Source organism: Pelmatolapia mariae, linkage group LG1 (genome assembly GCF_036321145.2).
Source record: "Pelmatolapia mariae isolate MD_Pm_ZW linkage group LG1, Pm_UMD_F_2, whole genome shotgun sequence".
Lineage (NCBI taxonomy): Eukaryota > Metazoa > Chordata > Actinopteri > Cichliformes > Cichlidae > Pelmatolapia > Pelmatolapia mariae.
In genome coordinates, this window is record NC_086227.1 from 16,214,805 (window position 1) to 16,230,818 (window position 16,014).

Below are 16,014 nucleotides of genomic sequence, written 5' to 3' on the forward strand. Positions count from 1 at the left end.
CCATCTATGCCTTCTTGTTTTCTTGTTTCCACCTTGACTTTGTTGCCTCCCCAGATGAGCAGTGTGAAGCGGCTGCGTCCTCGCCTCAGCCACATCCTCTTCCGGCTTCAGTTTGAGGAGCACGTAAACAATCTGCGACCAGATATTCTGGCCGTAAATGCCGCATGTGATGAGGTCAGGAAGAGCCGCTCCTTTGGCCGCTTATTGGAGCTGGTGCTACTACTGGGGAATTACATGAATGCGGGCTCTCGAAACGCCCAATCATATGGCTTTGACCTGAGCTCCCTTTGCAAGGTAAGGGTTGAAATGCTGACCCTAATTTCAACTGTTCACACACAGTTTGTAGTCAGTCATCCCTTCAGTGTCAAATGTTCAACAGGAGTGATGCTAGTTCAATAAACTTTCTCAAGAGATACACAGCTGTGTTTGCAGTCAGAGTTCTGTAACAGAAATATAATTTTTTTTACTGACCTGAACTAAACGATTTTTTAGGCCTTTAGTTGAAGCTAGCCTGATAGATTCTCCTTATTTTCTTTATTGCGCTCTCATTTTATGTCCTCAAAAACCTTGAGTTAAAATGGTCATTTCCTGTGTGGATTGCTTTTTTTCTGCCAAATGTACAAGCCAAGAGCGTTAACAGTGATTAGACTAAAGAAAGAATCAGTATACATTATGGGATTCATGTATATCTGTGTCTATACCATTAGACTACTACGTGTAGCGGTGTCTCTCTCTTTGGTCACCTTGTCTGAGCCTTATCAGTAAACTGATCCAAAGCAGCTGCTGTAATGAGACATTTTATTTTAAACCATTTCATTTGATTGAACACTATCAGAGTTTTCGTTATCATCTGGCCTCTATCAAAGCATTTAAGCCCACCGAGTACTTTAGTCTCATTCTTCTGCCCAGAAAAGATAACTGAAACTCAAACCACTATCCCTTTTGAAAGTTCACACAACCTCCCCGCGGCAATACTAGTGCTTCTTGGACAGAGACGTACCCAGCACCTGTAACTCAGGATTTTATGCGGCATGAAAACAGAACATAAAGTTTGTAATAGTGACGGGAAGAATGGGGTGCTAGTCTCCTCCAGTGGTTACATTACAGCTGTTGGCACACCCACTGCGGTTTCCACAGTAACGAGCACTGCTGTCATTTGTCACTGCCACCTCTTTACCCTCCTAGACTTGGATGCTGATGTTCATATAAATACAAGTACAAAGGCAAACACTTGTACGAACATGATGGATTAGATGCATTAGGACGACAGTAATATCAGTTAATAGGAGACTGTTAAGGATTTAAAACAGTAGTTTCTTTTGTCTGCGTATGTTGTCTGAAGGAAGGTTTATGTTGATGTTACGGGCGGGATATATAGAGGAAGACATCACCTTCGCGCCATACCCAGAGTTTGACAACTTAATTCCACGGCACACTCCACAGCACAGGAAAATTGCATCCATCCCAACTGTAAAAGGGAAAATGTTTACATTGTCACCTACGATTACCATCCATCTAAATTCAAAGAGGGACCTTTTGTGAGTGAGCACTTGAAGCTTTTATTAAAAAAAAGGGGGGACTGGGGAACAGAAATGAAAAGAGAGATGAGAATGTTTGATTAGAGGAGATAATACAAACATGATTAAACCCAGCGGGTCTGAGTACACTGCTGTCTACCAATAGATCACCTAGAGAGATACACTGCAACACACTCTGCAGGAGGCATGTTTGGCGGGGATGCTGATAGACATCTTGGAATTAGCCTGTTTAATAAAAAAAGAAGAAGAAAGAAACGAGAAAAAAATCAATGATGGAAATTTATCAGAGAAATATAAAAAATTTGTTACTTTTGGCAATAAATGGGCACCAAGTGCAGGGAGCAGGAACACATCTGCTACGTAATCACGAGACATAAAATCATGTGTGGCACTGTTAACACTCAGCATTTGTTAAGCTAGAGCTCAGAACTGCTTTGAGTAAGTACAGTAGATGAAGGACAATGACTTCTTTTTCCAATTACCAGACAGCATATTTACCTACATTAGTACTTCTGATTTCAAGCATGAGTACGTCAAGCCCTGCGCTGAACCTTGTTTTTTGTTGTTGTTAGCATTAACCGCAAAAAATGATCTAGGAAAAAGTGCACTTCTAACAGTAGTTTGTAGCTCTATTGCAAATTAGCTGCTCACCTACATCACATTAAACAACATGGAGACGTACCTTTGATGCTGCTTTCACCCTTCTTACTGAATAGCAAGTGAAGCTCTGTACACATGACAGGTAGGCTGGCGTGCAGGTTTTCGTCAACTAGTGATGCACTCACTTACCCAACTGACTAAGAAAAAAGCAATTTATTGAACACCTAATGTCTTGCATTTAATAAAAGTCACATCTTTCACTCCTTTTAACTAGGATATCCACAAAGTGTGGTTTTCATTTTGCAGCTCAAAATGCTCGCCCATTTTTCTCTGCATGTGTATCATGATTCCTGCCATAGCGATGAATACTGTGAAACTAAGGCCAAAAGGATGTTGTTTACGTACCATACCCGATTTCTGTTATTATATGGTTCAACAAAAAAGTTCTTTGACTTTGCCCATCAAAAGCAAAAACTGCATCTGGTTTAAATTTGTCTGATGTACCTTTTAAGGGTCGGGCCCTTGTGAAAGGGCGCACCGCCTTTCGGCACTCTTGCAAAGATTTGATCGCTCCCTGAAAGCCCCTTTCTAACAACCTGCATTTGTGTATTCACAGTGCGTGCTCTTCTGTTGTGTCAAAACTGCAAAATGTGTTACAAAGCAGCAGTGCGCTCAACTCTGAATCCTAAACATGCATACGTTGCCTGGTCTAAATAAAATGTGAAAGCACACAGCATAGCGGCACAGCATACTTCCTAACACGTATTAACTATTAAGACGAACGTGTTTCATCTGTAAGCCGACATCAGGACAAAGTGGGGTGCGTAGTGAGTGATGATTGTGTTTTAAATCCACTGCGGTGAGGTGCGCAACTCTTGTCACCTGTGATGATCTTCAGTCTAGACATGCACAAGATTTCCAGGAGCAATTCAAATGTAACAGGAGCACTGGCAGCGCTGCATTTCAGAATCAAATGACCTTGAAAGAGAGAGAATTTAAATTTAAATTGGCTAAGGCTTTTGTATTTATGTGCAGACTTGGAAAAACTTTTTGATCCTACCTCGTATAGATGTAGCCTTCTAAGGGCTGCTAACAAAACCCCGGAGTTGACCGCATTTTTGAACCAGAATTAGATCCAAGAGGAAGAGATGATTGCATGCAGTTGTCTTACCACTTGTTTATTTATTTTTTTTAATGTATTTTTTCAATTTTATCTTGTTATGGTTATATTTAGATATATTTGTAACTGTGCTTGTGCTGGATAAATCATGCTATTTACATTACTGAGGGTGATTTAAATGTTGAATATGGGTTGTGTGCACTTCTCCGTAAAGTGAGTGTTTTAGACCTGCTTTATACTCTAAAAAAATGATGAATATCCCAACCTTTAAAGTATGGAACCTTTAATATGGCAGGTTTATATGGTGTGTTATAGAAACATGACATAATTTCTGACTTTAAAAAAAATTAAAGTAAGACAGATTCAGCAGATTCATGCATGCAAACACATTTATTTAGCAAGTGAGCAGTGTGTGTGCTTAACAGGGTTAGACCTAACCTGTGACATTTTCAATAACACAAACTCTGAGCAACATGCAGAGTCACTTTTCCCCTGTTAGAGCATTTTTTTTGCCCTGTGTATACTTTTTATTTTTCAATTTATTGTATTATTAAATTCATTGTATTATTTACTTATTATTTAAAAAGCTGCATAAATGCACATATTTTATGTGTCCATGTTTCACAACAGCTAAAGGACACCAAGTCAGCAGATCAGAAGACAACATTACTTCACTTCCTGGCACAAGTTTGTGAGGACGAATTTCCAGACGTGGTCAAGTTTCTTGACGACCTAGAGCACGTGGATCGAGCGAGCAGAGGTAATATCCTTAAACACCTAGATGCAAAAACTTCTCAACTGTACATAATAAAACTGTTATTGGACAGTTGTGATATATTTTCTAAGTCTCTAAAAGCACATTTTTTCATACAGTACAGAAGCCATTTTTCACCTGTTTACCAGCATATTTTTAAGCATGTAAGAGTCAGCTGCTACTTGATAATTTTAACACTCTCTACCTTCCACTTTCTCTGAGGTGATATCACAGTGCTGCTGTTACTTTGGTCCCCTGCTGTCAACCCAAGGTTTTTAGCTCTCCCATGGTTGCATGGCTTGAGTTTCATCTACTTCCTACCAAGCTGAGATATTTCTAGTGATGTTTAACAGCAGAGATTTGGCAACTGGTCTAAATTGGTCATCTAAGATAAGAATTATTATGAGGAAACAATGGGCATACAAACTATTAACTTTTTTGATATTTTCTCTTCTGCAGTTAAAGTTAAAGAAGAAAAGGATAATGATGGCATAATCTGTTCATGCATCTAAGCATGCTTAAACGTGAAGACTGAAGAATCTATTTAGAAAATGCCTGATATGTGATTGTGGCAATTAAGCACTTGATATAATAGTGATGATCTGGATGATAGTAAATGATAGGAGCACTCAACCTCATTAGAAGATAATGTGATATGGGCTTACGTTTTCAGCTTTTGTCTTGCTAATGTGGAATTTACCATCTCACCTCACCTGCCCGATGTCCCTCGCTCACTCACAGCAGTTATTATCATGCATTGGTTCTTGCCATGATTAACTTAGACTTTCCCCTCTAGATCATTTTTTATACCCCTTTAGTGACTTTTTTTTTTCTCCAAAAAACAAACACCAGAAACACCTATAGACAGAAATGCATGAATCCATGAACCCCTCTCTCCTGGTCTTCTCCGTTCAGTGAGTGACAACGAGCGGCAGTACCTGTCAATAAGATGTTTGCACATGTGCAGTGTTGTTTTTGTGGTTTGTTAGCCAGAAGGAGGATGCCCACTGAGAGAAAAGAAAAATAAGAACGACATACTGACACTTTAAACTTCCTCACTGAGTCACCGCTATCTAAGCAAATGAATACAGGACTACTGCACAGCTATTGTCTTAGGCTTTTGCCTGTTGATTTTGTTAGGTGACATTGTGGTTATAATGTGTGATACATGTCTGTTGTTTATCTTAAATGATATTTCACTAATATAAAAAGACATTAGATTTTAGTTTGATATTGTCCTGTTTTTTTGTTTTTTGTTTTTTTTATAATATATGAGCATAAGCAATGAAAGCTTGGCATCAGAAGTGCTACCTAGACAGTGTTACCTAGAAAGAAGTGGAACATTCGTATGCATTCCTTTGTTTTACTCTTAGCTTTCTACTTCTGTTGCTCTCTCAGGGGATTGGATGTTTGTTGATTCTGTAAACATACGTTGTATTTTATCATTTTCATGTTTGATCTGTGCCACAGTCATCTCATGTGCACCGCTGTTTGATACAAACATTAATCTTCTTCTGTGGCACATCTTCAGGTTTGAAGGCTTATGTTTTAGGTCATGTCTGCGACTGGGATTAAAAACATTTTTAAGTCTCTGTGTTGATTTGAACAGAATTTGGCTGTATTGCACAGGTGTGCTTGCAAACATGGTACACACAAGTACAGAAGAAGTGCTCTGAGTGGCCAGCGTCTCTATAGTGTGGTAAAGGTCACAGCCAAGCAGGGACAGACTCAGTGGTCGGAGGAAACTCGGACATGTTCTTTGTTCATATTGCCACAGGCAATTCACAGGAAGAAGCAGTTAGCCGCTGCCAATGTACAGCTTGTGTGTGTGTGAGGTCGCACTGTCACAGCGTGTTTCCTCCTGCTCTAAAGAAGATTTTACCCACTGCTCCATTCTCAGCAGGAGGGAGTGTAGGAAGGTGTGAGGAGGAGAAAACATAGGAGGATGAAATGTGTGACTCTTTTTTCTTTTTTTTTTTGGTTTGTTTGTTTGGACTCTGTTCTTCATAAAGATTTCAATTTTTTTTTCCCCTTGTTTTGGCGCTTTGATAATCTGTAGATAACAACACTACTGTCGAGTGTTTTATTTCTCCCAACTGTGCTGTGTGTCCAGAAGGCTTTGGCCACGATGCATAAGTACAATGGCGAGATCAAGGGAAAGCACAGTCCTTGGATCTCTCTGCAGGTTTTCTCTACCTCTTTACTTCACTGGCCTCAAGCTGAGTTTATTTGCATCTATATAGATATGGACTGCTTTCTGTGCTACTGTCTTTCTTTATGATTCTATAAGCTTAGGAGATGCATGCACCGTCTTATCTCTTCACATATTATATCCAGACACACAGATCCTGTCTCTAAGCCGTGCTGTTGAGTGGCTTCCTTTTCATCGGGTCTGACAACTATTTGATGGGCATGTACTCAGACTAAAAGGCTGCATTGCATTTATATACACTAGCCAAAGAGCTTACTTGAGCATGAAAACAAGGTTGAGCAGAGGTAGCAGTAATGATATGTTCTTCCTTTGTAAATGGTGCTGTCTTTAGACTGTAACACAACCGTTGTTTCCCACTCTGCCAGTCCAGTACTTTAGTTCAGGGATCCTTTCTGTCTGTCTTCTCATTTTTGCCCATTCTCTTCTTTTTAGACCTATAATCATTTCTCCCCCTGATATTGAGATGCACTCAGTCTCTGCTGCTTCACTCTGTCAGTTTACATGTATCTGTTTAACTGCCTGTCAATATTCGTCTATCGGTCCCCGATTGTTGCTCGGTCTGGTTCTTGGTCTTTGGGTTTTGCTTGCAGGCTCTTTTTGTTTTAACTTCTTTTGCCTGACACACACGCAAACAGACACACACTTATAATAGACAGCAGCCGATTTGAGCAGTTAGGGCGGCTTGTTGAGTGGTACTCGGTGCTGAGTTTGAAGTTGAAAGCAGACAAATACGGAGACATGTTAATGTGCTCAACCACTCTACTTCAGCTTGCAGCTTCAAAAACCGCCTGTCAGCAACAGAAATGCTGTTTACTACTACGTACTGCTAAACAGGCATGCCTGCATTAGTAGAACTATGGATGTATGTGTAGTAAAAATGGAAAAGCTGTTCTGGTTATGGCCCTGGGGAATCTTTAATCAGTAACACAACGATTCAGCTACACTGAGATGGCTCTCCAAAAATACTGTTCAAGCTTTGTTTTCTAGTTTTGTTTCATGCAGTCTAAACAATGAGCCTCAGGTTGAAAGTACTTAAAATGAGGGCTCTACAGTGCATTTTAATGTTAGTCCTGCGCTGTTTTAAAGTGGTTCTGTAGATTGTACATTTTCAGATTCACCAAAACATCAGGCTTTTGCGTCAATTTTTTCCCTCTCTCTTAGAATTCATTATATCAAAGGTGCTTATACAGTGACTGTGTGTGTGCTGGGGCTGTTTGTGGGTTGCATGCTCTACTGTCTCATTTATGGCACAGCAGGTTAGCAGACTAATAAAAGGATGTCAATGGATTTTGACCTCCACAAATATTTCAATTGTTCTTCTTCCAAAATATCTTAGATCTGTCTCCGACTCCTCTGCACCAAAGAGACATTCAGGCCCCACTGCTCATAAAAATCACTCACACTTAAATGCACAGAATAAGAAATCAAGTGCAAAGTGGTCAGTGAGAGAAAAGAAACACCTTGCTATGTTTTATTTCCTACTCTCATTTCCTAAGTCTTGAGTTGTATACGGCTGACGTAAGCCTCTTCTGTTTTGAAACACATTTCTGTGTGTTTTCTTTAAAGCGAAGGATCCGATAAAAGCCAGTTTTCTCCTGAAGCATACTGTATCCCTGATTCACATATAGTCTGCCTCATCTTCAATGCTCTGTGGCTGGAGTGATGACACTCTATTGTCGCATTAAGGCAGATGACCTGTGGTGACATATGCAAGGCCTTATTTGCACGTACTGTGTAGAGATCCATCATCACAGTCATCTCTTAGTTCTTCTCCTTGCTTTTTGCCCCGTTCAGAGCACCTTCACTGAGACATGTTGGTTCTATTTAGTATTTCTATTGTTGGATAGCAGCATTAAGTAAGTGTCCTCTGTTTGTATTATCCAAAGTACCCAGTGTCCAAAGTATATGGATCTAATTATGTGTTAGATTCTGTTTCTCTCTTGTAGGATAAATAATATATAGTTCCTAGGTTTTCATGCATATACCCTTTTGTGTGAGGTTGCTTCTTCACAAAAGCCTGCAGATTGCAAAGCTAAGAAAAGATGAGATCCCTTTTTGTTTTGCTTTTGTCTTGCCCTCCCTTGCTCCTTTCTCAGTTACCGCATCATCACAGGGCTTTAATCGTTTCTATTAACAGACTGCCTGTCTGGCCTCTTTCCTCGTCTGAATGCTGCCCACACCTACTTCAGGCGATTTTGGTTGCCTGGTAATGCACTGAGCTTTCAGGAGAAAAGGATTTAGAGTCAGATTATAATTGTTTATTCACTTTTTTTTTTTTTTTTAATATGTAGCCACACTAATCATACTGGGTGTATGGATCATTTTTAGATTTCTCATTAGTTAATGAGCACTGACAGAGCCAGCCAGAATTTCTGTAAAAGGGCTCAGACGCAGCACCATCTAGGGGCAACTGTCTATTTTTATTTTGTTTCAATTATTTTCAATTATTATGTTTCAATTATTATCAGTAAAACTTTCTACATACCTAATTCTGTATCTGCACTCACGGAAAACTTTATTAGGTACACCTTGGTAAAACTGGGTTGGAGCGATCAGAACTATCTTAGTTCTTCATAACATAGATTGAACAAGGTCCATGTTGACATTCCACCATCACACAGTTGCTTCAGTTTGTTGGCTGCACATCCTTGATGAGAATCTCCTGTTCATCACATCCCAAAGGTGCTCTACTGGATTAAGATCTGGTGAATATGGAGGCCAAGAAAATGTGCCAAGAGCAACCTGAACCGTTGATAAAGGCAGGATAGATCTGTGCTTTCATGTTGTGGATGTCTAATTCTGACCCTACTGAGTGTTGCCTGAGACCAGGCAATGTTTTTCTAATCTTCTATTGTCCAACTGTGGTAAGCGAGGGTCAGTTGTAGCAGTTGTTGCTTTTCTGCATGTCTTGGTTGTAACAAGTGATTATTTGATTAACTGTTAGCTCGAAACAGTTGTGGCACTTTCCTTTGACCTCTGGCATCACTGAGGCTTTTTCACTGAGAGAATTACTGGATATTTTGTTTATTCCGACCATTTTTTGTAAACCTGAGAGATGGTTGTGTCTTAAAATCCCAGCAGATCAGCAGTTTTTGACACCAGCCTGACTAACCATGCCACATTCAAAGCCACTTTAATCACCTTTCTTCCCCATTCTGACGTAGTGGCCATGTCTACATCTCTAAATGCATTAAGTTGCTGCCATGTGACTTAATATTTTTGGGTTCTCTGAGGTAGTGCTTTGATTGTGTGATCCTGTCAAATTAACACGTTAAATTCATTTTATAGACCAGCAGCACTGATAACGCTTGCTGCCGAACTCCAACATTAACCATCATTTTATTACTAGCTTTAGCCACCACCTGCTAACTTAATAATAACCTAACAGACAGCTAATGTGGCTACTTGGTAGCTGCTAAAAGTTAAACAGTCAATGTGTGTGCTAGCCACTAGATTACCATTTATAATAACTATTGAACACTTTAATGTCGTTGAAGGGGGAGTCTAAGTTTCCAAAAAAAGTATTGGCAGGTGCCATGTGCCCATCTGTGTGCAGGATGCTGTGTGAAGGCCAAGACAGCACTGTTAGTATCAGTACTGTTGAAAATGAGAATCTAATCTGATAGTAAGTTTTAATGTTGATTAGTATCTGAGTAGTAGGTACAGGATTGAAAATGAATTAACAAAGTAGATCCTTTTCTATATTAATCACAGCAATTGGCCTATGATTTATGCATAGGAGAGTTGTTTCAGGATTTAAAAAATAATAATCATAAGTGTCCCATAAGGTGTCACTTCCTAATAACCATTTTAACTCTTCCAGAAGTCAGAGATAGAAATATTTTTCCTTCACATTGCTACAGTTCTCCTCAAAGATACATTAACATTAACTCATACTTAAAGAGCCTTCTGCCTTTTTTTACTGTCCATAAAAACAGGATGATTTCTTTAAAAGAATTGCAGAGCAGTTGCTTTGTGAAGGCGGCTCTGATGGAGATATTATTAGTCACAATCTACTTTTGAAGCAAGAGTTTTAAATGTCTGCTCCTTTAAAGCCTTTGACTGACCGCAGGCATCATTGCAGGAATACAAGTAAGAGATAAAAGAAGGAAGAAAGAAAATTAAGATCCAAAAATCGATAAAGTGAAAATGCATTCAGGACAATCTAAAACATGCGACGAGTAAAAAGTACTCTTTAGCTGCGGTGTTACTGAAGTGCACTCAAGTCTTCTTTCTCAATTATAAGTAACAGGTTGAAAAGTGCCACCTGCCTTTTCCTCTCAGCACGCTGAAAGCATAAGCTGGTAATTTGTACATTTCACGAGTGTGGACATTCACATGTTCACACATACACTCTGTTAAACTTCAAATGAAAAGCACAACTTCAGTAATGCAAACTTTGTAGAATATTAGGAGTCAAGATGTCTGAGAGAACATGTGTGTGAATCCAAGATGGTATGTTCCCATCAGGAAATGGGTTTATGCTCTAAAGTCAGAGGAAAGCTTAACTACATTGAAGTCTTTCTCTTTTTTTTCTTTTCATAAAGCATGTATTAGGATCAAGGGAAATTTGAAACTACTTAAAATTAAGCAGCTTATGCCTTTTTGTCAAGTGGGGTCTAATCGGGGTAATTTAAGCCATATGCTATATTCAGTCACTAGCTTAAAGTGTCAGCCATGACCAACTTAGCAGAAAGTTAGGCTTCACGTTCCACTGCTTTCCAACCTGCATGATCCATGCACCTGTTGATAAGACCAAAGTCCAAGGATTAATGGAATAGAAAGATATTAACTCAATCAGCCACACCTTCATGCCTTCAGGGTGTGCAGTACTGCTGTATCTGTTGCTCTGTAATGCACAGACGTCACACTTACCGAGTAAATGTAAAGCCTCGTGTCCAAAAATGCTGGTGACACAATGTTTTGAAAATTTTAAATCATGTATTTAATTGTGAACAGTACAAAGAGATAAGACTGCGATATCTCTATCTTGAATACCAGCTGCTGTTGTTTCAACAGTTGCAGTAGGTAATCCATTGGGGTGTTTGTGTTGTTTTTTTTTTTTTGTTTGTTTTTTTGTTTCAGGTTGTACCAGATATTTTCAGTGGGTGATACTTTTGGACTCTAGACAGTCCAGACTAGTTCCTGAAGTTTTTAACTACTGAGCCTCGCTGTTGTAATATGTGCTTGTTAATTCCTTAAATATGCAAAGACTTCTAACAACTACTGAGTATTCTTCTTTTGCCTGCTTGTTGTTTTAAAAGTGCATTAAGGTGCAGTTACAAATATGAAACTATGGAGCCCTATTAAATCACAGAGAGATTTAGATTTAATTAATACTTTTGTGTTGGTTAGCGTTACCACGTTTTTCTAGTTATAGACTTTACTTAGGCCGTGTATATTACCTGCCACCATCTGATTGGCATCTGATCTGATTTAGGATTTTTTTTTCAACTTTATCTGCAACTTGTTTACTAGTTGAAATATGCTAGATGCTATTCTTATTTTGAAAATGCAGCCGTTTACATTTTGGTCTTTACTAACTCTAACTAATTCTAACTCTGTTTGAAAATAACTGGATTCAGTGTTTAGTTTCCTGAAATGTTGAAGGACAAAACTCTGGGAAATACGAGTCCATATTTGGACTCTTGATGCGACTTCTCCGTAATACTGACTTCAAATAGTACAGCACCCTTAAGGCACGATGATGGCTGATTGAGTATTTCAACATCAAGTATCACAACACCGAGTATTAACATAGCAGTCATTTGCTTTCACTACAGTTTGTGTGATGGCGAGGGTATTGTATTTTAATGTTAGGTTATTTACCGCAAACACACGACCGTGAGGAAAACAGAATAATGAACAGCTATGTATTAAACATACTTTCACTTGATGCTTATATTTTGTCATTGTTTATTCCCACAGTGTTTTGGGCACAGTGTGAACCCATAATAAGTCTGCTTTGCGATCGAGCTGGCTTCTCTTTCATTTTCCCTGTTATTTTGTTATTGTGCGTTGTTTTTCTGATTCTTCCAGAGCTTGAAAATAATAATGCATTTGATTGTACCTTTAATTGAGTTGTCCTCACATCTTTTTTGTTCACATTTCCTTGCCGTGTGGGTGTATTTCGGTGTGCTTTTATGAATGTATGTATGTGTGTCTGAAAATATGTGGGTGTGTGTCAGTGTCTGCAGAGAATCTGGAAAAGAGCCTCAGGCAGATGGAGAGGCAGCTGCTGCAGCTGGAGAGAGACCTGGAGACTTTCTCCTCCTCCGATGACCCCAACGACATGTTTCTCACCAAAATGGCTATATCCTTTACACGTGTATGCATAGGCTCATCTCTCTGGGCCATCATGCAGTGAGTTACAGTAATGAACTCTTCACAAAGTCAGAAGAATATCACTGAATGTGAATTTTATATCTTTACAGTAAGTCACAGTGGTGCTGTGTAGGCTGGTTATGGAGCAGGTTTCAAGTGTAATTAACAAGTTAAACCTAACATCAGGAAAAATGGTAAAGACTTCTCAGATCTTTAACATGTGGTGTGTCTTATTAAATGATGTGACCTGTGTGAAACATGGTAAAAAAAATTTAGGCACAACTTCATCTATTTTCAGTGAGTACAAAGATGTGGACAAGTCTTTTGTAGTATAAATAACTTTATTTATTGCTTCTATGTACATCTGCAAATGAGGCATCGACAACTATCACGTGCTTTAGAGTGAAATGGCAGATGTGGACACTATACGGACAGAGGTATTAGGCCATTTACATATTATACATACAGCAGTTTTTATGACTATATATATATACATCTAGTTTGCAGTCTAAATTCATATTATTTTGACCCACACTTTCTGGGAAGGCTTTCTGTGGAAGTCATTGCCTGGTTATTCAGAATAGCACTGGTAAGGTTAGAGGCGGATGTTGAAACTCATCTGACCACTCCTTTATGAACCTTACTTTGTGTATCGTGGCATAGTCACCCTGGAAAATAAAAGGGCCTTTTCCAAACTGCTCCCACAAAGTTGGATGCACAGAATTGTCCCAAATGTCATAATTACATAAATGTTAAGATTTCCCTTCACTGGATATATAGCTATCCTATTTAAAAGGTCTGTGATATGTTTTATGGTGACCCATGATGAAGCCCACAAGGCAAAAACCTTTGGTCATGGAGTAAATTTGTTCTTTATACTACAAGTATTTATACACATATACTTTTGGGATCACACAAGATGCAAGGAATGGGGTGAAATGGAGGCAAATGATCCTCTCAGCCAAAAGGAGGAGGAAAAAAAGGTAGTAATTTGCTTTTAAGTAGAAAGGGAGAGAAGAATATACAGTCCTCCCACCCGTCCTCTCTTGGTTTCCAGTGATGTGCACAAGTGATGAGTGGCATCCCATTCTGCAGTCAAGTTTTGTACCAGTACCCCTCTTAGCTGCTTTTGAAGTGTACTTAAGACTGAGGCTATCTTCAAAATCAAGAGAAAAGCTAAAGAATGTGAATTATGTTGCGTTTGACTTTCTGTCTTTTGTTTTCAGTGTCCCTCACTCAATTTTTTTGAAGCTACAAATGTGTAATTTCTTTTTACCATTTGTCTGCCCACGTGGGAAATTTAAGTCCATTGCTGACATCGGTCTACATTTTGTTTGACAGCAGTGTAAATGATTCATTGTCTTCTGAGGTAGTTCTAGAGGATCAGGTTGACAGGTATGTCTCAGGCCAGGTGAGTAAGTATGTGTTCAATAATACACCTTGCACCCAGCCTCCTTCATGTAGTTTTGATCAATAGCCTAGGGGTTGGGGCACTGATGGCTTGTGCTGTAATGGTTAGCAAAGAACTTGAGTGCAACACAGTAAGGTTCACTGAGAATGGATCTGACAGCTCTGTGTTTTTTCTACTTTGCTTTTCAATTCCTGATGTCTTAGCACTGATTAAAAACTATGAAAACTCTGAACTCTCTTTTGGTAAAAATGGAAAAACTGGAGCTGACCCCAGACGCACAGTACAGTGGTCCCTCGCTATAACACAGTTCACCTTTTGCAGCCTCGCTGTTTCGCAGATTTTTTGTGTGCAATTTTGCATGCTGTTTTTTGTTTGTTTGGTTTTTTGTTTTTTTTACAGCGCATTGAGTTCTGCATCCTGATCGAATGTAGACCATTGTCAATCAATGTCTTCCATGCCATGTCTCCTGTACAGTACAGACTGCATTAAGCTTGTCAAATTTACATAAATCTTTGATCACTAGCAGTGTGACTCTAAAGTAAGTTTTTAAGTTTTTTCCCCAACAAACACAACAATGTCAACAAAACTTTTCGCACCACCGAAGGCACCTGCGGTACCAACCAAAAGGCAGAGGAAGATGCTAACCATCGCACAGAAAGTTGGACTTCTGGACATGCTAAAGGAAGGTAGAAGTTACCGTGTTTTTCTGACCATAACGCATACCAGATTATAAGGCGCAATAAGCAAAACAAAACAGTCAGATAAGTCAAACTTTACTCAACTCATTCTTCTTGCTTCCTCTACTTCCGGTTCATTGATTCATTAATGTTGAATTCTCTCGCAGCTGCTCTATTCCCATGTTCTGGACCTGAAAACAGGGTTTGATCTTTGGGTTCATTCTATAATACTGGACTTATTTTTCTATGAAGGTTTGAACTTTGAGAGAGTTTAAACAAGAGAGAAAAGTGTGAAAATGTTCATGCCTGTCTTAGAAAAGTGTATAAAGTGTGTAGTGAGGGGTTTTATGGCCTTAAAACATCTATAATAATTGTAAAAAAAAAGTTGGCTACTTCACGGATTTCACCTGTCGCGGGTTATTTTTAGAACGTAACTCCTGTGATAAACGAGGGACCACTGTAAACCAAAATGTTAACTAGATGAATGTTACACAATTTTTTTTAATTTTTTAATTTTTTTACATTATCATGTGAGAGTAACAAACATTAGCTACTGCTTGGAAATGAACTCTGAGCATTGCAAGGTGAAGTATTGACTGATCGTTAAAGTTACTGCCACATTGTGGCTAACAAAATCCAAAATAGAACTCCAATTAAAAAAAAGGTTCAAGATTTTGAATTTTTTATGCTACGCTGTATGTAAGGCCTTCCTTTCAGCCATGATGGCACCTTTCTAGATCTGCAAGCATCAAATTCCATAGGGACTAATGCACTTCCATACCATCAGACTTTTGGAATGAGCTGATAACAAGTGGGATGATCCCTCTCCTCTCTAGTCCAGAGTGTACATGTTTACTAAACTTTCAAATTTGTCTGACCACAGAACAGTTTTCCACTTTTCCTCAGTCCATTTTATGAGTTTTGCCCCAGAGAAGACTGTGGCTGCTTCTTTGGATGTTAGAACTTTTACTGAACTTATGGATGGCACAATGAATGATGTTCACAGACTGATTTCTGAAAGTGTTCCTGAGCTGCACTAATTTGACAGAATCGTGCTTGTTTTTAATGCAGTGCTGACAGAGGGCCCAAAGATCACAGGAATCCAGTATTGCTTTTCTACCTCGTCCCTTTTGTAGAGAAATTTCTCCAGATTCTTAGAATCTAGTGAATTTTTTGATATTATGTATTGTAGATGATGTAGGTGATGAGGCACCTCCACAATTATTTTCCTTCTTATTCAGAAACCAATTGCTTTAGTAATTTGGCTAAAGGTTTTTAACCAACATTAGTAAGCAGTTTTATAATGAAGCTTTTTAATTACATTTACACTTCCATCCGTCCTGCATCCCTTAACTGCTTATGTTAAGAAGACTTGTAT

At 38.9% G+C, this 16,014-nt stretch overlaps 1 protein-coding gene across 3 annotated transcripts in view; it reads left to right on the forward strand.

Annotated features, from left to right (window-relative positions):
* Positions 1-16,014, forward strand: part of LOC134627676 (protein diaphanous homolog 3-like) — a 168,468-nt gene that overhangs the window by 75,797 nt on the left and 76,657 nt on the right. For all 3 annotated transcript variants that reach the window (XM_063474000.1, XM_063473992.1, XM_063474009.1), the window contains 3 exons: positions 55-294; positions 3,889-4,018; positions 12,413-12,537. In XM_063474000.1, coding sequence (XP_063330070.1) covers positions 55-294; positions 3,889-4,018; positions 12,413-12,537 — 495 coding nt within the window. The remainder of the gene's footprint in view (positions 1-54; positions 295-3,888; positions 4,019-12,412; positions 12,538-16,014) is intronic.